At 37.4% G+C, this 23,891-nt stretch overlaps 1 protein-coding gene across 1 annotated transcript in view; it reads left to right on the top strand.

Annotated features, from left to right (window-relative positions):
* lmbrd1 (LMBR1 domain containing 1) overlaps positions 1–23,891 on the top strand; it is a 60,761-nt gene that overhangs the window by 5,343 nt on the left and 31,527 nt on the right. Inside the window, exons 4-7 of the mRNA XM_037123728.1 lie at positions 10,498–10,595; positions 12,034–12,101; positions 14,805–14,893; positions 22,245–22,318. Coding sequence (XP_036979623.1) covers positions 10,498–10,595; positions 12,034–12,101; positions 14,805–14,893; positions 22,245–22,318 — 329 coding nt within the window. The remainder of the gene's footprint in view (positions 1–10,497; positions 10,596–12,033; positions 12,102–14,804; positions 14,894–22,244; positions 22,319–23,891) is intronic.

Here is a 23,891-nt window from a genome sequence, read left to right as displayed (position 1 = left end):
CTTGTAAAATTCAGTGATCTCATGAATGGTAATTTTATTATAGCTGAGGCTAGTCTTGCATAGCCAGACCCATCTCTGCAGAGCCAGAAAAACGGTAGGACTGCAACCATTCTCATTCTGGTAGAGGTAAAAAGTCTCAAAATTGGGTGGCACTTAGCCCAGGATGCTGTGACAGTGCCCCCTGCAAAATAGTGTCAGGGCGAGCTTGTCTCTCTCTTGACGATGCTCTCGCTAATGTGTTTGTCAGTGGGCCGCATACCCCGGACAAAATCCCAGAAGCAAGATACCTTTTTGGGTGCATTCACAAGGCAACAAGTATCCTTCGACTAAATAGACACCATCTCTCAGGTCATATCTAGCTGTATTACAAATCTATGTTCAAGGGTAACTTTCCATTTTCCACGTATAGGTTGGTAGCTTGAAGGTTAATGTTGATGCTTCCTGTAGTGATGGAGATTAACCATAACCCTAGCGTAATGAGAAGAATGCTGTCTGGTTGTTGTCTTTTGTCATATTTTAAAGGATAAAAAATTATATGTCAACTATACAGCCTGTGATAGGACTTAGTAAATTGATTACTCTTTTCTTTTGCTTTATTTTCGCCAAGAATGTATTTACAACCTTTGTATCATCTCTTTGCTTATGTCCCTTGCCCTATTCTTCTTGGCAAAACAAAACAACAACAGCAGAAAACACAGTGGGCAGTATTACTTTCCAAGAAAACCAACAGCTACAACTGTTCTGGTATTTTCACCAAGCTAGTCCTCACTTGTTTCACTTGTCCTAATTGTTGTGTTTGGCTTGTATTCAGTAAAACGATACCATTTCACTGGCACTGGCAATATGGTTTTGGCTTGTGACATGCTGTATTGTATTATTAGGAGGTTTGGACTTATCTTGACAAATTATTTTGCTATGAGAGAGGGCAGGTCCAGTCCCAATGGATCGCTCCATAATTCTAGTATTTTTCTGTAGTTGCAATTCATGGGGACAGTATCCAGGCTGTTTGGCTGATAAATTCCTAACTCAAAGCTATTAGTGCCATTTTATTTATTTCTTCTTCTACTGATTGTCATATTAATGGATAACATGAGTGCGTTGTCTTTGACGATAGCAAATTCAGTCATGCCAGATACACTAGATCACACGTTTTCGAACAGATGCTGGCTTAAAGTGCCTGTCAGCAACACTGTTATGTACCGTCTGTTCAGAAATGCCAAATGCAAGGAAGACAAGCTGTCTCCTTGCCCAGACAGCCCAATCAAAGAAACCACTTCCACTGGTGTGGTGACATCAGAAAATTGGCTTTCACAGACCACAGAAGACTCAATGTGAATCCAGCCATTGGGGCAACAACAGAATAAGGTCCTCTGGACACAGTACAGAAGTACAATTTCATACACAAGATTGATTTCCTCTGTTGCTATCTATACTTGGGGTTAGTTACCTTCTTAAATGGAAACTTTGCTTAAAACACACTTAAACAAATGAATCATTCTGTCAATTTAGACTTGAATGCAAGACTTTGTCCCATCAGTAATTTCAATTATTTAATGGACAAACTGCATGAAAACCATGTTAATGATGCAGCGATGACACTTTGTCACACTTCAAACGTTTGTGTATTACGTAGTTTGAGAATGAACCTTAAGTCACAGTCAAAAATTTTATTGTTGTTTTGTTTGACAGTTAGACTTCCTTTGCATCAAAAGGCTCTTCATATTGAGGGATTCATGCTATGTCGTTTCTATTCTGTTCCACATAAATACTTTGATTACATACGTTGTTTTTTATAGATTGTTCATGCTTTTCACAGAGAAAAAAAGAAATGTGTTTCTAACATATACATTTTCTTATCCAGCAGAAAAATCTGAGACATACCAACAGTATGCATTCTAGGAGCTAGGTGAGGGATAAGAGTGAAGCTGAAAAGATTTTGCTGCTTGCCTCAGGCATGTATACATGTGATCATAGATCGAGGAGTGTGTGCTGAGGAATGATCTGCTTGCAAATTTGTTGTGCTGTTGTAACCTTTGGCTGTAGATAAGGAAGGTTGAGTGCTTGTAACACCACCTGAAATACAAAAATCAGAGCCTTGCAGTTTTGATTGATATTGTGAGTTCCTCTGAGCATATTTTTGGAATAGAGTTACAGTGCATTTTAAATATGGCAAACGTATTCCAAGCTTAGGGGTGCCTTTTATTTATTATTATGAAATGCTCTTCAGGTCATTGCACTTGTTGTTATGGTAAGATATGTAGTTGTTTTCTTAAAGTAAAAAAAGTTAAGTAGGAGTTAATGTAAGAGTTATAGCAATATATTGTGAGATTGTTAAAGATTGTGTTGTGATTGTGAATTTGACCCGTTGCCTCAGATATTTCAAGATAAATAGTCATTTGTTCAGATAATGGCTTACCATTGATTATTTTTGAAAGTCAAATGGGATTCATGATGCATTTCTATGTAGCAACACGTCTCTGCAGCAAATATCTGTTTGTTGTGATGACAGTATAAGAGGACTGTGTGCTGAGACAAAGTCATACTTTGTTGAAGACTACAGCAGTAGGCTAAATATGAAAATATGATATCTTATTTTGGCTGCATAGTCTATGTTACTATTTGCAGATTATGTTTATGCATAACCAGAGACTCTTTCCTCTCTGTTTGGAGGGACATTCCTTTTTTATTTGCCAGCAGGTGGAGACCTAGCTCCATGAGTTTTGTTTGCACAGCTTCCTTACAAGCTTAAATCTAACCTTTAAAGTGGAATTTTCTTTAAGGCCATATTTGACAGTACTGTCCATTTTTCTCTTCACAAATAGAATAATTACAGGGTTGACATAAATTACCTATTTCCTCCACTGGAGCATGTTTTTTGCAAGGCAGACTGATTTGTATTCAGTGGTGATCACAGTTAATAAGCATGTGTATGTCCAGTGTTTTTATAGCACACTATTTACTTAATATCTGAAATCACTTGATGGCCTTACATAGCTGTCATGTGGTGAATTTCTGTCAGTTTCTGGTTCAGAAATGTGTACATTGTACATGTGTTTCATCAAACCTATAATTAATATTGTCAGCATTTCTGCAGCACCTTTGAATCCAGTTTCCTGCTGTATAATTACCCTGAGGATTTTTAGAAGCACAGCACTGTCATGGTGTGGTAGTTATTGGAGGTATTTATAGGACAGTTCCATTGTTATTTTAATGTTTTCTTCCTCTTCTTCTTCTTTTTTTCCACTATTTTACCAGGTTCTATTTTTTATTTATTTATTTATTTTTAAGAAACCCCTGCAGTTATACAGAATCAGTTCGATGGCTGCAGTACACACTAACAGTAACATCATGAGTAGATCAAGTAAATGCATACCACTCATGTTACATCTTAGATAAAAGCATGCATTTATGACCATGATGGGTATACTGCAGTTATTTGCATGAAGATGCATTTTAAGGTTGAGCAAAAACCAGAACAGCCGTAATGAAGAGTTAATAGCTAATGAGAATGTTATAATGGCAATAAGAGAGAGTGAAAATATTCTGTCAAAGTGATTGTTACTTACTGTCTGTAGAGCATATACCCTCCAGTTATTCACATATGCTACATAGTGTAGTATTTGATAAAATGTACTTTTACCTCTACGGAGGGCACGCATCTCTGTAACTTGAATGCCCACTTCCTTTTAGAGCCAAAATAGCTTTTTGTGATCTTTGATGAACCCTAAGTTTGAAAGCCTAGCCTTTCAATCTCCAGCCTCTGTCCATTTATACATTTCCTTGGACTGCTCAGTACTTCAAAGCAGTCGTGCATAAGACCCTTAAGCAACAGGGCAAAATACCCCTGGGCCCTTTGAATAAATCATTGCCTTTCTCTGGGCCTTTTTTAACGCCATTTGTAGAAAGGAAGAAAGAGAGGATGCAACCCTCTTGTAAATATACTGCAAGTACTTTCTTTTTGACTGTGATTCTTGTCCTCTTACATGTGCTGACTGAATTTTATTAGAAAGTGGTAGCCTAGTACTTCTTTTAAGAGCATCCTGATAACAATGGCAAATAACAGTTTTATTTTGCAGGACAGTTTGTGTGATTCAAAGGGCCTTCAATGATAAGAACATTGCCCAGTGTGCAGAAGAAGAAAAGAGCATTTTTCCTGCCACTATGTGCAAAAATCACAACCCATAGCTCTACCTTTTGTCTGCCTCCAAATGTTGACATTTAGACTATAGACAAAATTGTTAGCATTCAGTAGGGTTGGGTGATCTCATGATTTTTGAAGCCACCCACCATATACTTTTAATTGATGGAAATATATATTATGTTGTCCTATATTATGTTTTCAAAACTTCACATAAACTCATTGATTTGCAGAACTGCGCAGCTAAAACATGCAAATAGAGTTTGCCCAACTCTAGCATGCAGTTACCTCTTAATGATAGAAGCCTCTGTTAAAACAAAATATAATGCAGCTTATAGATAGTTATGCTTGTAACAATTTATCTATAATCAGCAGCATTATTCTCTGAGAACTTTCCACCAGATCCACACCAAAAGCTAATTCTGGGTATTGTGGGCTGAGGACCCATCCAAGTTTTGAGGAGAACTGTTCAGTGTTTTTTTGTGAAATCCTCTCCTGACCAACCAACCAGCCAACTAACCAACAATCAAATGGGCGCAGAAAAAATGTAACCACCTTGGTGTAGGTAACAAGCCAAAAGAGAAAGTCATTAATAATCAATTTTAAAACAGTTTTCTCACCGTGACAGTAAATATGATATATGTTACATTGATGGATGTGTCATTGACTGTTAGCCTGCCAGAAAGCTAAAAATAACATTTCTATGTCTAACTTTCCAATGATCTTGTTTACAAATAATGCATAAATGTCATCACTTCATGATGAACGTCCCTATTACTGGATTACATGGATCCAATATGAGGACAAGATTGATGAAAAGTAACTCTAAATGCAGGCATTTTTTTTCTTATATGTACTCAATTTCATATTACCCTGGTACCTGATTTCTTCAAATTTTCTTCAATGTGGATGTCAGCCCTGATGTCCAATGCTGAGGGAGCTGTGCAAATCTTGCATGTGCATGTCTTTAATGGTCAACATTTTTAAATATTTCTTCGCTTTGATATAAGGATGTTATTATTGTCTTCCTGTAATGTACCTTAGTGGCAAGGTGCCTTATGTATTTTGCGAAGACAAAGATAGTGTTCGTATTAAGAGGTTCTTCCATACGAGCTCACTTCTCATATCCTTAGAAATTACACTGACAAGGTGACCTGTGGAGTCAATTTGTAGCTTTTTTTTATCCCAAAAAATCTTGCTATTGACAGCAGACTGTTTTCATTTTGCAACAGTTTGTCATCAAGCACATGGCAACAAACTACAAAAAAACATTCGGATAAAGATTCTACATGCAGAATTAGCATCTGCAAAAAACCTTTAGGTATCCAGAGAGTTTGTTTACTACTCTTTGCCATCTTGTCAGGTTGGAGTCATTAAATAAAAAAAATGGGTGATAGTGTGAAATGTGGGTGTGGGAGAGGTGGGCCAAGAAGAGTAAATCAAAACAGTTGAGCATGATAGCCAAAGAAACTGTGAGTGCAAACATGCTGCTAACATACTGTAAGAAATGGGAGTCAGCATCTCCTGATATGATATGAAAATTGTTTTTGGATCTTCTATTTTGAGGAATATGCTTTTTCGTTATGATTGTAATGATTCTTAATGGTAAAAAACAAACAAAAAACTGATCCTTCCAGAGTCTGTTGGCAAGGTAAAGCAAATGTCTTTTCTTTTGGATTATGTACAGACACTCTTTGTCTTTAAAATATTAGAAACATAATTTTAGAACTTGGATTGACCACGTTTTTGCTTTTTCACAAATACATTTTTATTTGATTTGAGAATAGCAATCCTTTAACCTACTTATACAAGTGCATGGGCAACAAGGGAAGTGAATGTGTTGTTTCGGCTTTCATGATCATAAATAAATGAAAATATAGTTACATATAAATACAAATAAAAATATTCTATGGTAGGTTTTGTGATTTTAAAATTTTCACTTTAAGAAAATATTATTTGATACTGAAATTGTTTTATCTTCTATCTCATCAAACCTTTGTTAAACCTATAAGAGGCATTAAATGGCTTAACAACTAACAGCTGGGAGTCTTCATATTCTGTGAGACTATCATGTTCTTTTGTCTCGCATATTAGCCAACATTTGTTTACTCACACATAAAAGCAACACAGGCAGCATGTCCTTCATGCTACCTGTCAAATTTAGATCTAATATCCACTTGTGTTTCATCCCAGGTTTGGCCCTCCAAAAATGGTGTCTCCCCTGATGTTTACAGAAAATGAGAGTGCAAACTTGTAGTGTCATACCTTTCAGCAAGTGTCTGTACAGACAGATAGTTTCTTCAGTCTCTGGAGTCCTTTGTCAGAGACAGTGTTTCTGTGAGATATCTCCCCTGGCATTTAATTCTCACAAAAATGTAATACATTTTGCCAGTCTGCAAGGGACAAGAGTCCAGGTGCTAATCCCTCTGTGGAGGGTCACAGTAAGGTGAGGACAGGGGTCTAATGTTTCTCATTAAGCCATACATTGTGCTGGAAGTGAAACTATTGGTACTGCTCTGATTCAGAGTTAATAATAGTTACAATTAGGGCTGCTCTTGACAACTAATTTCCCTGATGTTTTGGTCATGTTTAACCCTAGGTTGGTCGACTAGTCTAAAAGCATTAAAACACTCAAATACAATCAAATTGGGCTAAATTTAATCCACAAGGTTAAACATCGCCCGCTAAAATAGTGCGTGTGTTAGATGTTCTGAGTGTGTTGATTTTAGCACCTTGTACTTTATCCTACAGAAAATGACAACTCACTGATGAAAGGTAACAAATGACTCTCTCACATAAAACGGTATTAAAGGTAACAATGTCTTTTAAAAGATTTCAGATTATTACAACTTCTTTATTTTGTCACCGTAATTGCATAGCAAATACATAAATAAATCCTAGACACAGCAGTTAACCATTATTGTTAGTTTGGAATGGATGTTCTGTTTTTTTAAAACAATATTTTACTAGGAAGTCATGACATCTTTTTTTTTTTTTTTTTTTTAAAACTTCATTTAAAGCACTTTCTGTGTAAATTTTGAATATATTAATAAGATAGTAATAATCAGAAGTTGAACTTCTGATAACCAATGTTAGCAACATTTAACTGACTGGCTGACTCATTGTGCACATCCATAGTTATGATTGTTATAGATTTGCACAAGTAAGTATTAAGACATAACAAGGTATTACTATTCTTACTTTGTTTACCCAGCTGGCACTCCATTGGTAGGCTGTAGGCTTTTATCGCCACTTCTCCCACCAATCCTCAAAAATGTTACAAAAGATTTCTTTTTTTTTTGCTTCCACAATGAGTAGGTTGGAGTATATGCTATATATATAATCACAATAACTTTAAAGGGTTAAGCAAGGACAATTAATTATTTAGTCCTCTACTCTCTGTCAGGGGAATAAATGTGCTAAACTCTTATCCCTGGTCAGGCGTTTCTCCCAGTAGAAGATCTGCTTAGAGAGTAATGGATGATACATGGTAATGCAGTATGACCTATTCTCTCAGTATGTTAATATTCATGGTGTTATGATTAATTTTACCCATTGCCTTAACCCACAAGCATATGCCAGCGGCTGCATACTGTGCATGGCTTGCATTTATTGGCTCCTGGCATCATCCTAAACTCAGTTTGTCTGCCTCTAAATGAGTGTAAATGGATACCTTAGTGGAGCAATGAGCATGTGTTTATTGAAAGTAATGCCCTGTCACAATCACAGCTGGCAAAAAGCAAGCCACTATAACAGTGACATTCATTTGTCTGCAGCAGAGAGAGTGTTTTTTGAAACGTAGTCTATTTCACAGGGTACATGTTTGTACTTGCTTGAGGCAATGCAGTGTTGACTGATACAGAGCAGTTGTTTTCCACATGTACATTGAAGTCGAAGTGCGGCGCTGGTGTTATGGATTAAGTGGTTATCAGCAGCATGTTTTCGATTTAAATTTGCTGTGTAGTTTATCACGCTATCATCACAGTGCTTCGGGCATGTTTTTAGTAGTTAGTTTTTTCCCATGTAAAGGCCTAAATCTCTAATCGGTTAATGGTTTAAACCCTTTCATTTAGTGTAATTTTTAAATTGAGGCCTGATTCATATTTAAAAACAGCTGCTGTCAGATCAAACCTCTCTCCTAGGAAAAAAAGTGAAATTGATGTGTCTGTGGTGAGCTGTTTGCCTTCCTGCACATTTTTTTTGAGTTGGCATCACAATGTGACTGGTGCTAATGATTCACATTATCACCTCAAGGGGCTATTGAGCTATGCCAACCATGATGCTGAGCACATCTTTGCGACATGCTTTTCTTTGAGTTATTTTGGGGTTGTCTGGGCTGTCTTCACTGACATCCATTTACTGCGGAAAGAAAAGCCCCAAGCTTGAAATAGCATCTCTCTATTTAAGTGTTTTTGCCTCACCTCCATTCTATGAATTTCTAATGTATTTGAGTGTTGGTCTTTTCTCTATAAAAGCTGCTTGTACAGGGAGACCCAAACAAACAAAAAAGGCTTGGATCAGAGAATATAAAGTCTTTTCCACCAAGGGCAGGGGTGTTGCATCCTCTTCATACAGAGGCTCACCCACTTAGGTGAATTTAATTGATTTCTGATGCAGATTGCCATTTCCTCTTCCAGTGGTCAGCATTAAAATGGGAGTGATGATTGCCTGCTTTGTTAGTTTTGCAAAAGCAATGTTTAAGAATTCAGTGGAAGATGGATACTGTGTTCAAATGCAAGTACTTTGAGACAACAGCATTCCTAGTTTACTCAGAACACACCAAGTAATATTATTGTATTAACTGGCTTGGTCTATATAATATAGACCATACCTGTTTTAAGATTGCTATCAATATTATATATGATAATATATGGACTGTAAACGTTTCTATTCAAAAATAGATATTTAACCTTTGGGTTGATATGAATGCACTGAAGATAAATTATTTAAAATGCTTCCTCAACCTGCTGCTTTTCACAAACCCACAAGCATACCTCTAACAAGTGTTATTTGTTTCCAATGATTAGAAACATTGTACCTCAAACTCATGGGTCACTGTCATAAAGAATGAATTATCTGGATCGCTTCACTCCAAGTAAAAGAGAGGAATTTTTAAACACAATAAGCACAAAAAGAAAGCAACACACCTTCCAATAGGATGTGATGGAAGCTTTAACATCACTTGAAATTCTCTCATGTCTTGGGACCTCAAGTTATTTTTATATATCAGACATTGCTGTGTTATATTAAAGGCTTTTTTGCTTTAACTACCCTCAGTGTTGGCTTCTTTGCAGCTAATGGGAATTGCATCCGTTTTTTTAGGTGCACTTCAATGTAACAGAAGCCCCATATGTCTTTGTTTTCCTTATAAAGTAGCAGGGTGTGGTTGCCTGGAAGTGTTTTTTGTACTTTGCCCATTTATTCATCTCAATTGAACACAATTGAATGCAACAACCTAAAGGGCCAAACTGACAATTTAAGAGAATGCCTAATTATCACCCATATGGTGCCTATTGAACAGTGTCATATGAAACAGACAACCACAGAAGCTGTAGTATTTTGTCAAGTAACAAACAAAAAGAGTAAAGTTATACATTGTTGTTTTTAAGGATGGAATATGATACATTTGAGTCTGTGGTTAAAAAGTAAAACAACTTAAATTTGAGGTTAATAATTACAAACATGCTTTTATGGTTGACTGAAAGTAATTATTTGGTATCAATGTTTCTTGATGAATTACCGTAATAAATGATCCAGGCCTAAACTTTATCATAAAACCTTTTTTAAGGAATGAGGTTAATGGCTTTATACTGTGCTGAAAGGATGATAATGAAGGATATGTTAAAACTTTTTTTCTGACATGCCTCGCAAAAATTCAACATCTCACTGACATTTTTGAATTTTCACAACGGCTATTATCATTCGTAAGTGAGGACTGAAAGGAAGAATTATAGCTTACAGTGTGGTACAACCTGATTATAGAAATTATAGCATATGCTTCAAAGAAATCAGTTTTGATGTTTACTTTACATTGCCTTTAGCCTGTCAAGGGAAATTCAGCATCATTCCAAGTGGATAAACAGAGCACATCCTACAGTAATATCAAACCTGCATAAGATAAATAATGTTTGCTGAACCATTCAGGCACAAAAATAATAAGCAAAATTTCGAATCTGAATCAAAAACATTAGATTTCTTCTTTTTTTATATAGTGCACTGCAATCTTGTAATATATACATGTGATTTAGGATGTTTGCCATACTGTACACAAGGAAGGGTGAATGATTTTTCAGTTTTGGTACTTTTTGTCTCAAAATCATTAATTCTTGCATTTCTGTATATCTTTTGTGTCTATATAGCACTCTACTCCATCATCCTCTTCTGTGTCTTCCTATGGATTCCCTTTGTTTATTTCTACTATGAAGAAAGGGATGATGACAATGTGAACAAATGCTCGGTAAGAATGCACCCCTCTTATTCTGCACACAAGTGCCATTCTTGAATGTGATAATGAGGAATTCGAATTTCATTCAAATGATTTAGGTGAAGCTGACCAATATGTTAATGCTAAAATGCCCTGAAGTAATTTTTAGGTGAACTTCCAGCCTGAATCCATTTGTCCACATTTTACTTGACAAGCAATGAAAGCAATGAAAGTCTTTCCTTCCAATTTTATTTTTTTCCCATAAACTGCTTTGAATTCTGTCTGAACATTAATATGAATCTGCATTTTATCAGCAAGTACAAGATAGATGATATGTTTCCTCAATATTTTTGCTTTCATTGATTCATCTGATGTCTTTTTGAGCTTTTTGTGCCCTGGCACTGAAGAAATAACAACTCATTTCATCTGTATTTTCATAATGCGATTTGTTTCCCTGCCTGTGCTGTTTATCTAGTAGCTATTATTCCTCTCAACTGTTCAGACAGGACAAAGACATAGCTTATTCCATCTTGTGTTTTGATTGCATAGGTTTTATATAATGTTGATGAAAAAATAAAAATAAAATAAAATGCAAGTCTCTTTCATATACAATCATGCTTCTGCTGACAGTGACTTTGATCAAAGCCTATGCTGGTCATTTTAAATACATAATGCCATGTAAAATAAAGGCATTTTCTTTTCTTTTTTTGCAGTTCTATTCATACTCAAAATGAACAAGTATGTCCTTGAAAATCATTTAGCTACTGAAAAAAACGGTTTAGATTTTAAGCCACTCCTTATGCTGTAGAGCAATGTTTTGTATTTTTGTATTCTGCCATCATGAGGTCACAGGACACACACACACATCTCAAAAAGGTCACCCATGTATACCATAAGAACAGAGGTGATACGATGCACATTAACTCTGCAGAGGGCATATCAACAGTAATTTGAGATTATATCTACAAAAGATGAAAAGATCTTTGCTGTAAAGTATGATGAAAAAGGGTTAGAATTATTTATTATGTATGTAATAGTTTGTGGCACTAAAATGGTCACGTTGTCAAACCCTTGCATCCATATTATAAATTATAGGTCTCATCTTTTCACCTGGAATTTAAAAGATATTTTAATCCCTATCTTCAGAAGTCTTTTTAGTGAGTGATGTACCAAACCCCAGCTATCTCACAGTGTCTTTTCTTCCATCTTTGTGTCAGTTTTGAGCTGACAGAGGCACTTTCTTTCAGACAGTGAGGTCTTTTGTATTGTTACTTTAAAAGCTCCTTGAATAGCACTGGGAGTGACATGTTATCTCTGCCAGGTCAAACTGGATGTACACTCACTCTATATACCTCTCACTCACCATAGTCGTCAGCTAAATGGAGGATGACCCCTTCCCTCACTCACAATGAATAATAATATTTCACTTCATGCCCACGATTGACTGGTTTAATTTTTTCTTTTATTACAGCAAGTGAAAAACGCTCTGAAGTACACAATTGGATTTGCCATTGTCTGCGTGGTGCTCCTTTTAATTGGGTAAGCTGGAGACACGGATGGCTTCTTCTGCTTCAGTACACGATAGGTGGAAGGGGGTGTGGATATGTCATTGTGTTCAGTTAATGAGAGGAGGACCCCTTCAAACAGCTACAGTACAATTTGTCTGGTCATGATAAGCCATTCAAGGCAAAAAAAAGCCATATTCGTCCGTCTAAATATAGATTTTATTCTTGTCTGTCTGATTCTAAACTAAATTCCTTGCATTCTGTCAATGTGGAGAGAACATTGAGTCTTTTTGTGACATTCTATTAACAAATCTATAGTGACTCACATTCTCAGCCGTGTCCCATTTATCCGCCAGTTTTATACTGGTTCTGCTCAGTAGCGCCTGCACTACATAATAGATTTCCTTCGCAACTGTGACAGCAACATGCTTAGAGTTCAACCTATACGATTTGATGTGCTCTCTGGACCATTAAATGGTGCGTGTCTGGACAGCTTATCTAGTTTGGGAAAATAAAGGACACATGACTATACTTTCTTACAGCTTGAAGTTAGAAAGTTTTATAGACAGAAGCAATTTAGCCCCTCTTTTTACCTCATGAACTGGAACTATTGCCGCTTTGTTCTGGCAATTGTTGCTTTGGTCCTTTGATTTTCAACAACATGATAGCTTTTATCCTGGGCTGCTTTTCTGATGCCAGGAGACATAATGGCTTTGTTCACTTGTGACTGCTCACTGAGCGAGTCTTTGTTTGATGGCTTTTGTTTGTTGTCTTTAAACTGGCGAGGTCTTAAACTTCTTAAATGACCCCTGATCTTTCACTGCTACAGGTTTCTTTTAGGTTTTTTTGGCAAGTGCAAATAACATACCTCAAACTAAAATACATATACCTAAAAAAAACCCAATACCTAAAATACCTCAACATGTCACTTAGTCTCAAATTCAGTTTTCAGTGTTTTTTGTTATGATCTAAAGAAAATTGATTGATGCTTTGAGAAAGCCTGGATGGCAGCTCTGAAAAGGTGCCTTCAAAGAGAATTTCCCAAGTTAATTTTTATTTAAGACTACAGCAATACAAGCTGAGTTCTGTCAGAGGTTTGGAGTATGTGACTACTTGTAGTATTTTAAAACTGTCCTTACGAAACAATGTCATAGCACACATTTTGTTAAAGATTAAGCAGAATTTCAAGTGCTAAGTCTATATGTTTCTGTGTCTCATTTAAAAAGAAAATATTTGTATTTGTGAGAGTAACATTCTTACTGCAGACACATCTGTGAAGAGTTGGACAAGGGTCAAGGTCACTTTGATCAGGTTTTTTTTTTTTTTCTGGAAATGAAAAATGGCAAATGACAAATAAATAACATGACTGAAGGGAAGTGCATGTAAAATATTAAGTGCAAGTGTGTGCCATTGGGGTTATCCATATGATAGCTGGGCAGATGAATCCTATTGAGACTTGAATTCGTTTTTTTTAAAACTTATTTTTTTTTGGACCAACAGTTTTTTTTTTTGTTTTTTTTTTTTTTACTTTTGAAAAAGAATCCCTGTAGATTCTCAGAGCACTACTTCATTGGGTTTTTAGGCTTAATACTAAGAAGCATTCTAGCCTATTTTTCTGTTGTGTCTAAAATATAAAACATGTTTAGAGTAGTTTCACACTTTTTCGTTTACTACATAATTCCATATGTCTTCATTCATAGTTTTGCCTTCAGTGAGAGTCTACAATATGAATAGTCATGAAAAAAAAGAAAAAACATTAAATGAGAAGTGTGTCCAAACTTTTGACTGGTCGTGTATACTGGTAGTCCCAAGTGTTGACCAAATACGTTTCGTCTTTTCCCCCCTCAACATCAAGGAGTTGTTTAAATACAACTTAAATATTCGTTCCTAAATAACTTAAGTTATATTTAAAAGGAAACCTTGGCAACAATATACAGTCGGTCTGTCTATGTGAGGGCAGTGTCTATATGGCTACATGTATTTAGGAAAATTGAGCTTACAGGATGTAACTGAACATATTACCATAAACACTTGCCCATTCAAGGAAACATATGTATAAAGGGTTAAACATCCGGTTGATTGGAAGTTATCTTATAATGTTATGGGGCACAAATATGCAAATCAACACTTGCACAAAAGTGCTGAAGTCACTCTGGAGGTTATGACAGTCATGGTTAATAGCACTGGATATGTAAGGCTATAACATTTGAGATCTTAAGCAGCTTATGTTTTTTGTTTGTTCCTTACCAAAATAAATTGAAAGGGATTGGAGGGGATGCACAGCTCAGAAGACTGTCCATTGTGTTACAAATAGCAATTAATCCAATTATCAAGGGTGTAGTACTAAGATAGATAACCAAAAGGTCAATTGCAAGTTCCCTTTATATACTGTATGTAAGAATACAAGATGTATTCTCACTGTTTTTCAGCTGAACTAGCAGCAGATTATCTGTCTGTTTTCCTCTGGCTCTCTTGCCATACTGTAGAAACACAGGACATTGGTAGCTTTACATATTTGACTGTGGTGGAATGATTTGAAATACATAAAAGGTAATGTTTCTTTGTTTTCCTTTATAAGGGGCTCGTAGAAAAACTACACCTGTTGCTGAAACCATCACCTCCTCTACAAACTAAGATTGAGCATATCGTGTAGTTGGGGCAGTGACAACCTAGGAGTACAGACGTTTCTTAATGCATTGTCCCTACTTCTAATAGATTGTTGTGTCATTGTTTTCAGAGCCTTCGTTCCACTTGAGCCCCCACCCAGTCAGAATTCCACTCAATGGGAGAAAGTACAGTACCTCTTTGAGGAGCTTGGCAGTAGTCGTAAGTATATCCTCTCAAGGAGAAGCTTCCTGTTATATTCAATTTGTGTGTTACAGCTGACCATCATATTTTATTTCCTTTATCTCTTTTTACATCAGACTACTTCAGTCATTCCACCCTTCTCCATCATTAGTCACATTCATTACTCCCTTTCTCCCATGTCCACTGCTACGTTGATTATTCTTTCCTGCTTCTTCCTGGTATCTTCTCTCTAATATCCATTTGTCATCTATCCACATTGATCAGTTTGAAGTTTAATGGCTGTTTAGACAGCATGGTAAGCAAATTTTGCAGGTAAGACCAAAAAGACACAGGTTGTGTGTATGTTTTATTGCTCTGGAAGTCCAGGTAATACAGGTTAGAATGTTTAACATGAAGATAATGCTTAATACGGTCAATTCTAAGTAGGGATGTCAGCGGCTAACCATTAATGGGTAAACTGCTGCAAGAGGACGGCTTGCAGTCAAAGATCACGTTGCTGCTAGCCAGTGGGACAAAGTGTGATGCGCACCAAAGCATTGAGACCGATGTGCTGCCAGTCGACAGTGGTTAGCAAATGTACTGCAACTCAGCACAAAAGGACAAAATACAAGGAAATCGGTTTTCAAATACACATTAAGTAAACACACTGCAAATACAAAAACATGCTGCAAATACAATAAAAAACAATTACTAGAATGCGCTGCAATAACCACACATGACCTCCAATACTGATCATTCAAGATTTTTGCCGACCGCCTTTCTTTAACGAAGATGATGGTTCACCACTATCCTTCCGGGTTTTAGATAATGTGGTGTACATTTCTTAAACCAATTTTAGTAGTTTCAGCAGTCATTGTTTTATTTGCTTGATGCAGGCTGATAATTGAGCCCTTCTGAAACACAGTAGCGTATTTTTCTGTGCATGTAGCTACATGAAAGATAGTAGAAATTTCATCACGCCTTTATTGGCCAAGGTAATCGAATGAACAGCAGCCTACATCTTCCTTGATTGGGTCGGTCTTGAACCACAGTGAGTCAATCTACTTACTACTAGTGGATCCACCTCTGTAATGATGTCACTGAAAGTTCTTAGATGGACAAAAAATTACATAACATGATCCTCCCAGATGTTTGTGCCCACCCTTCATTGTGGATTCACTACTTCCTTTAACATTTTGAATTTCAATGTACATGCAATTAAATGTACCAGTTAAAGTAATATAGTATTGATGGTTGACTTTGTGATCCTAACTCTGTGAAGAAGCGCTCCTGAGTTCCTGAGAAGCATTTCCAAATGTGGACTCCTAGCAGTCCTCTGGCCTTTTGCCATCTGGGGATCAAGAAGGAGGTTGAGCCATCTGCCTCGCTTGACAATAGTGGACCCCTACACGCTCTCCCTAACCTTCCTTCCTTGGCACAGGGGGAAGTTGCTCGTCGGCTGAGGAAATGCAAGGATCATCTCTTTTCTAATACCCATCTCATCTGTCTCCAGATGGGAGGTTAATTGTGGAAAGGAAAGGCACTTTTGCCACATAACCTGCTGACTGCTTTGCAAAGACTGTTCATTAAGGCCACTACATCCTTAATAGGTCCAACATTACACATGTTCCAATCTTCCAGTGATGCCTGAATGTACTTCAGATCAGTAGCTATTAATGTTGGTATGCAAGACCATACAGTGCACCCTTGTTTTTCTGGCCATGACTCAAGGAGAAGTGGAATGGGTGGGAATCCATCTTTAAGTAGCAAAAATATTTCTCGACTCTTTATCTTTTCCTGCCTATACCCATTATTACTGAGAAAAGAACAAATAACCTCATACTGACCCTGACATACACATACATGTGTGAGCAACTGAACCGTAGAACTGAACCAATATTATTGGTATCGAAATTATTTTTACTATTGTATTTGACTCTCTTCAGACCTTATTACTTACCTTAATTCAGTATAGTTTTAAGTTATTCTGTGTTTTCCTATAAGGGAATTGACTGTTCATATTTCACCCTGAATCCTAGGGCTCTAAAGATACTAATGCATGACAAAACATTAAAATGAGTACATGTTAGATGATTGATCAAACAAGTGTTTCTGCTCGTTTTAGTGCGTGTACAATATAACCATATTGTCATGTCTAGTATAACTGACATTCTTTTTGAGCGGCGACAAAAGCACACCATGTGTTTTCCGTTATTTTTTTTTCTATCTCCAAAGCAGCCACTGGTATTCATTCATTTCACTATAATTTGGAAATTAACTTGATAAGACTTGTAACCTCCGTAGGGTATAATTACATCATTATGGATATTTAAAAAATATATATATATATCGCATAGCAGTCTGTGCTTTTGAAAACAGCATAATGCACAATAATTTAAGTTTTGGAAGCTAAAAGTTGATGGGATGTTCACTGGACTGTTAAATTATCCTGTGCACCAAACAGCAGTTCAGAGTACCAAACCCTGTCTGAGTCACTGGGTGGGGTTTTCGAGAGGTCACCACTTTAGGATTCCATGCTGGCGATGTCTCTTTATTTTTGTTGTATTGACATTGTGACTTCAGGGAATACTAATACTAATGCAATCCTGACTAAAATCTGTACCTGATGTCAAAGTCTCACAGACCAGACAGCATTTTGTGCGATATCAGAATTTTGTGTTTTTACACAGTCAGTAATCCAATCTGAGAGAACTGGGGTTGAAACATTTCATTTTGATAAAGTGTTACTCTAGTCTAAATGAGACACTATTTATATATACTATGTGAATACATAGGGCTGGGCGATAAAATGATTGCGAACGTTTTCATGATAACATTTTTCACGATAACGATGATACATTTATCACCTTTATTTATTTCTTTTTTTGAGTCCATTCTCCTCCTCCTAGAAAACACTACACCAACAGCCAATCACACAGAGAAACAAATGCGTGTGGGTGCATGTTTCTGGCCCCTCCCACTCACAACAACTCAGAATGACGCTGTCGAGCCGACACAAGAAAATGCAGTCTGACTAGTGAAACTGAGTGTGAGGGAACTGACAAAGATAAAGAAATTGAACTGAAGAACGGTCACGCCACTTTGCTTATTTGGAAATGGTTCTCCTACCTGAAGTCTGACAAATGATAGTCCAGCATTAGGTGCAAAATGTGTCAGCCCCCACCCTCTTCCATCATCTCAACAGGTACCGGTCCCAAGCAGAACTCTGAGAGCATCAGTTTGCGGTATCATGCTAGCGTCGGCCTCCCCGCAAGTAGCCAACAGACAAGCCCAACTGCTTCTACTTGGCAAACTTCACTTCGATAGCCAACAATTGCAGCTGCTTTTCAGCCGTTGCCCCATATGAGAGGAAACAGTGGAGATACAAAGTCATAACAAGTGCAATTACTTACTGTACCACTAAAGATATGATGCCTTTAAGCACAGTTTAAAAACAGCTTCAAAAAGCTGAAGACGGTCATGGATGCTAAGTACACGCTACCAAACATCAGTCCCTCAGCTGTAGCCAGAATGGAGGGTAAAGGTGGAGGAACAGCTCAGAGATGATATGTGGTCTGGTTGCATGTTCCTACCACATCAGGTTTTACAGAACAGGAGGCTGATGAAACTGAACTGAACAACTACCTGCAAGCTCAAGAATGAGCGGTATTTACAGGCTACAGTAGCATAATCATCCAGCATTTAACTTTCTATTATTTTCTTTGATCAATGTTCAGTTCAGTATACTACCTCTAAAGTCTTTGAGACACATTTGAATGAAGCAATTTGCTATACATATTTATCATTGTATTTATTCAGTGTTTGATAACACTTTTGGCTATATCGCCCAGCCCTATGAATACATTTGCAGCACTGTGCAATTGCAAATTTTTTACTGTGTCTTGAGAGCTTTTTTTTATTATGTTTTATGGGTTGTCCATCCCATCTTGTGGTCTACACCAGATGTCATGACACTTTAGGGAATTTCTCCAAATTTAGTACAAATGTTCACTTGACTCAATTTGGTGGTCAAGTTCACTGTGACCTCATGGCGCCCTGATGCATAAAACCACTATGCAGTTACTGTAGTTGTTGTACTAACTTTTCGACTTTATGGAATACCACTACAGATGTAACTGCAACTAAAATCTGTATGTGATTTCAAAGATTCACAGACCAGGAAGCACTTTGTGCAAAATCTTATTATTGTGCTTTTAGACCTTTCAGTTATCCAATCTGACAGAATAAGGTTGGAAACATTTTGTTGCAATAAAATGTAATGCTAGTCTAAATGAGACACCACTTACTGTATATGAATACATTTGCAGACCTATGCGTTGGTCAAGTTTTCAATGTGTCTTGAGAGCCTTTTAACTCTGAGGTGCATTTGTAAAACCCTCAAGTCAATTGCAAGCATTTTACATTCAGGCTTTATTATTTGTGTAAATAAACCATGCAGTTAGATGATCTCTGCACATACACAGTACATTTTCAATGGTTTGGCTGACTGAATTATAAAATAGCAAGGGTAACACATTATTTAAAATACATTTGAGGCTTCACTTGACAGATTCATGCTAAGGGGGTTGAAGTAAATTTTTTGCTGGCCCTCGAGTTTGTGATCGTGCTTTATCTGTATTTGCATGGTGTCCCTCAACTGTGAGTGTAAAGTTACAACATGCCCAAAATATCGTTTTAAACACAAATTATGATCTAATCCCATTTCCCAGATCATACCCTAAGACTTTTACAACTGCGGGTGTCTGGTAACATGACCAAACTTGCTTTAACAGCATGCTGTCATATTGCATTGTGGCAGTAACAGATTATTGTTGCCATCATACAGTACACAATATCCCATCCCTGGAGCATACAGCTGCTTCATACTGGCTTTTGATGATTCTGTCATTCCACATAAGTAGGGTTCGTAGGACTAAAGGAGCTCCTTAATAAACACCTCTCTGTATAAGTCTCATGCATGCACACTAGCCTGAAGGGCTATATGCAGGATGAGATAAAAGCTACCTCATTCCATTGCTATTGAAATCAAAGCTGTACAGATGTGGAAGCACTACCGATAATGGACAATATTCCCTCTGTTTAATCCCCAGAAAATCTGCTCAAGAAACCCAGAAGAGTGGCAGGAAACATCTATCCTTTGCTTTGTGTGGAGTTCATGAACAGAATGTTCTCCATGCAGAACATTGAGCTATTGTCTGTTTTACCAAGCTCACCACTAAACAAAGGCAGCAAAAATCGCAATGAAACACTCGGGAATAGGAAACATGTATTCAAATGTTAATGTTCAACCCAGCTGTCAGACTTCAAAGTTTTCTTTTTGCATACAATACAATGGGGAGCAGGCATATAATTTATCTCCATTTTCCACCCCTTTGTCCTGCTGGTTGTGAAATGCCTCTAAAAGAAAGTGATAAATGTTATAAACAGGACAAATTATACATGCCCTGAATACTGACTTAATATTCCCTATCAAATGCCACCGTCAAGGAGAAAGGCAAGCAGAGAGCCACCTATGCCCGAGCTGACAGGTGGGCTGGGCACCATGAAGCTCCTACTGAGACGATGCAGAACAACTGTGTAGCTTTTTACATGGAACCCTTTAACAGGTGGGATCTTGACAGGGGAGTGAGGCAATCAGTCTCATCATCAATCCCTGTCTTCTAACTCCAGCTCTGACAGCTGGTATGACACCCACTGTTGCCCTTGCCTGATGGGTGGTCCCCTTTATGCCTCAATCAAAGGTGACACTCATCAACTCAAGCTACATACATTGAAAGACCCAGCTGTTTAAAAGCTGATTGTGATCAATGTATGAAAAGTCAATGAAGGCAAAAAGTGGTGACCAGATGTGTCTTTTAAGAGTAAGACTTGCTGTAGTGCATTCATTAAAGGTAGATAACTGTATATGAACATGATACTTTTTTCCTGTCCTTGTGAATAACATTCAAAGAATTTGATTCCTTGAATTTTTCCCTTAAGAATATTAGCACAAAGATAGATGCCATGTCCATAAGGACATGGGCAGCTGTAGCTCAGAAGGTCACTGGTACGAATCCTGCCCCGCCCCCCCCCCCAGCTGCATATCGAAGTGTCCTTGAGCAAGATACTGAACCCCAAATTGCTCCCGATGAGTAGTTGGCACCGTGCATGGCAACCTTCGCCACCAGTGTATTATTGGGTGAATGTGGCAAGTTTTGTAAAGCGCTTTGAGCAGTCAGTAGGCTGGAAAATAATAGTGATTTAAAAAGATAATAATAATAATAAAAACAAATACCATTTACCATACCATTCACAAAAACAAAGTGATATCCAATAGATACGAAAACTACAGTGGCTCTGAAGGTCAAAACGGCAAATTTCACAAAACACTGCAATGATATAGAAACTGCAATGTTTCACAAAACACAACTAAAATTCTGTTGTGTTTCCTTACATTTTGTCATGTTTTCAGTAATATTGTGTTTCAACCTTCAGGCTTCATATCGAAAAGTTGAACCCAAGCTGGGATAGCCCTAATAACACAAGTTAATATATCCGGTTATCTCTCCAGACTAGACATTACACAACTGTTTTCACTAAGTAGTACTCCACATGAAAAGTAAACCAACCCTATTTGCAGAGTCAGCGAGTGCCCCCTTAAACCTCACAAACAGTATTTATTTTCAGAAGCAATGTCCCAGTCACTCAGGATAATTCAAATAGTTATTTAGACATTATTTTTTACTTATTATTTACTTACTTTTACAATTTTTAACACTTTCACCATCCTTAGTATTCATCTGTCTCCATTACAGTTTCCACCAGTTTCCCCTAAGAAAGTTGTGCATCAAACTCTATTTCTCACACCCACTGTAGAGTGCGATTGTTTCCCATCCTAGATGTTAGCTGGCTGAGTGAGAGTAGCTGACATTTGCTTGCTAATCTATGTTTTCCATCCAGTTCCTCTCGATGCACCAGCTTCAGATTGGTAGCAGCAGTTTTGGCTCTGTGCATTAAAGTCATGTTGTGTTTCGCCAAGAAACACAGCAGTCCTGTTCCTTTTGAATTATATGCACTGCACAGCCGAGGGATTTAGAGCAAACTACATTACGTCGAGCAGTCTTTAGGAAATGTTTCCATTGGATTGTCTGCAGGAGTGCTGCAATGAAATTTTAGAAGCATCTTTAGGATATTCAGAAACATTTATATGCAGCGTTTCTCATTTTACACAGTCCCTGCAGGATCGTTTGCATGCTGGAAAAAAAAAAAAATCAAAGTGCACGTAAGACACTAGACTTGATGGTTGGCACATGTGGCCAGGAGTCCATGGATATTTCTGTCCGAGGCCACAGTCAAAACCCTAATGTTTGTTTTGTCTTTCCGCCTGCAGATGGTCTACCTGCTCTGTCTTTCTCCATCAGCTCCTTGACCTTGATTGGCATGTTGGCAGTGATCACTTATACGGTGAGTTGGGGCTTGAGACCAGTGGTTAATGTTGTTTCTTGAGTTCATTGAAGCTATATCTGCATTAATTAAGGCAAATCATCCAATGGGGTGATTTCCAAATCTAGCCAGCCCTGTAGGACCTCTGGTCTGCCTGTTGAGACATCTGACATGATGAAAATGTTTTGAGGTACGAAGACTAACTAAAATGTCTTTTGTCAGATATATCCAACAAGATTTTTCTTGTCTTTGTTGATAAAGCATGTTTTTGAAAAATATTACTTGAGCTGCTGTGCAGTTTCTTAAAGTTTTTTTTTTGTGTACAAATGGTTTCCCATCCTCTTGGTTGAAATGTACCTGGTGATGGAGTGGCCTTTCAGTATTAGTAATGCTTTGTGATTTTAAAGCTCTGGCATTCAATTGCTCAAATTGCCCAGGCTGCTGTCTTTCACCCCCAGACTATTGCATGATGTATGTTCTACCTTCACTGGCTTATCAACCACTTATCTGCTGCCTATTTATATATATGGATCTACCTCAGTGTCCATTAATATATGCCTATGTTTTGATTCCCTCAGCATTCTACACTATTTCATTTTTTCCTGGATTGGAAAAATGGACTGTGCTGTAACACTTGTTAATACTGTCCATTTTTCATAGCCGTTATCTTGCTAACTAGACTGTGAATATTCCCCTGAGGTGGTGGCACTGGTGTCAGGGTGGGAATAACATAGAATAGTGCCTTCTAGGGGATAAAAATGCAAAGAAAACTACTCAGGTATCAGGCAACCCCAATCTATCCAGTTTCTGTTGAGCTCAAAGAGTCATATTTGACAAATTACACAATAATTGAATGTGGAGCTCTTAATGAATAATACACAACCTAGTCAAGTAAATTGTAGAACCAATCTCCCTTAAGGACATGTAATCCGTCTCAGCTGGAATTGTATCCAGTGCTCTCTCACTTTGCTTCTCACAGTCCTCTAAAGAGTGGATAATTACCCAGTACATTTTGGGGATAGAAGTGTGCACTGACCCCATGTTGTTAGTGAATGCCCTGTGGAAATCAAAACTCCCAGTGTGTTTTTGTTTTTGATGTTTCTTGTTTTGATGAAGTCAATCAAAGAAATCAGGCCTTAAGGCAACAACAGCAGCTGCCCTCCCTGTTTTATTCTCACAGACACAAATGCAGAAGCTCTTTAAATCCCTTCATCGACTTAATTTGCACTCTCCTGCCTCTTCTATCTACAAGCAGCCAAATACTTCATGGTGGCAATCCTCCCATATGTGCAAAGAGCTGTGTGATTTAGCATTCTTTACTCTGTGTATGTTACAATAAAGCCTGATTAACTCAATGGCATGTAAGTGACAGGGTTCCATAAGCAGCGGAAATATTGCCCATGACTTGTGTGCTAATTTTTTACTATGGTACAGAACTCGCCATCTACCCATAATGCAACCAACTCTGTAATGTAAACAGTGTGTAACATTGCTAGCTCGTGCACTTAAAACTAACACAAATTGAAGCAAATTATAGCTTTTCCAGCGTTTTTTGGCTTTTCCGTCAGCCCTTTGTCTTGTGGTCTTAAAGTTA

This window comes from Acanthopagrus latus, chromosome 15 (genome assembly GCF_904848185.1).
Source record: "Acanthopagrus latus isolate v.2019 chromosome 15, fAcaLat1.1, whole genome shotgun sequence".
NCBI lineage: Eukaryota > Metazoa > Chordata > Actinopteri > Spariformes > Sparidae > Acanthopagrus > Acanthopagrus latus.
The sequence above is the reverse complement of the archived record's forward strand: the minus strand, read 5'-3'. Positions and strand labels throughout refer to the sequence as shown.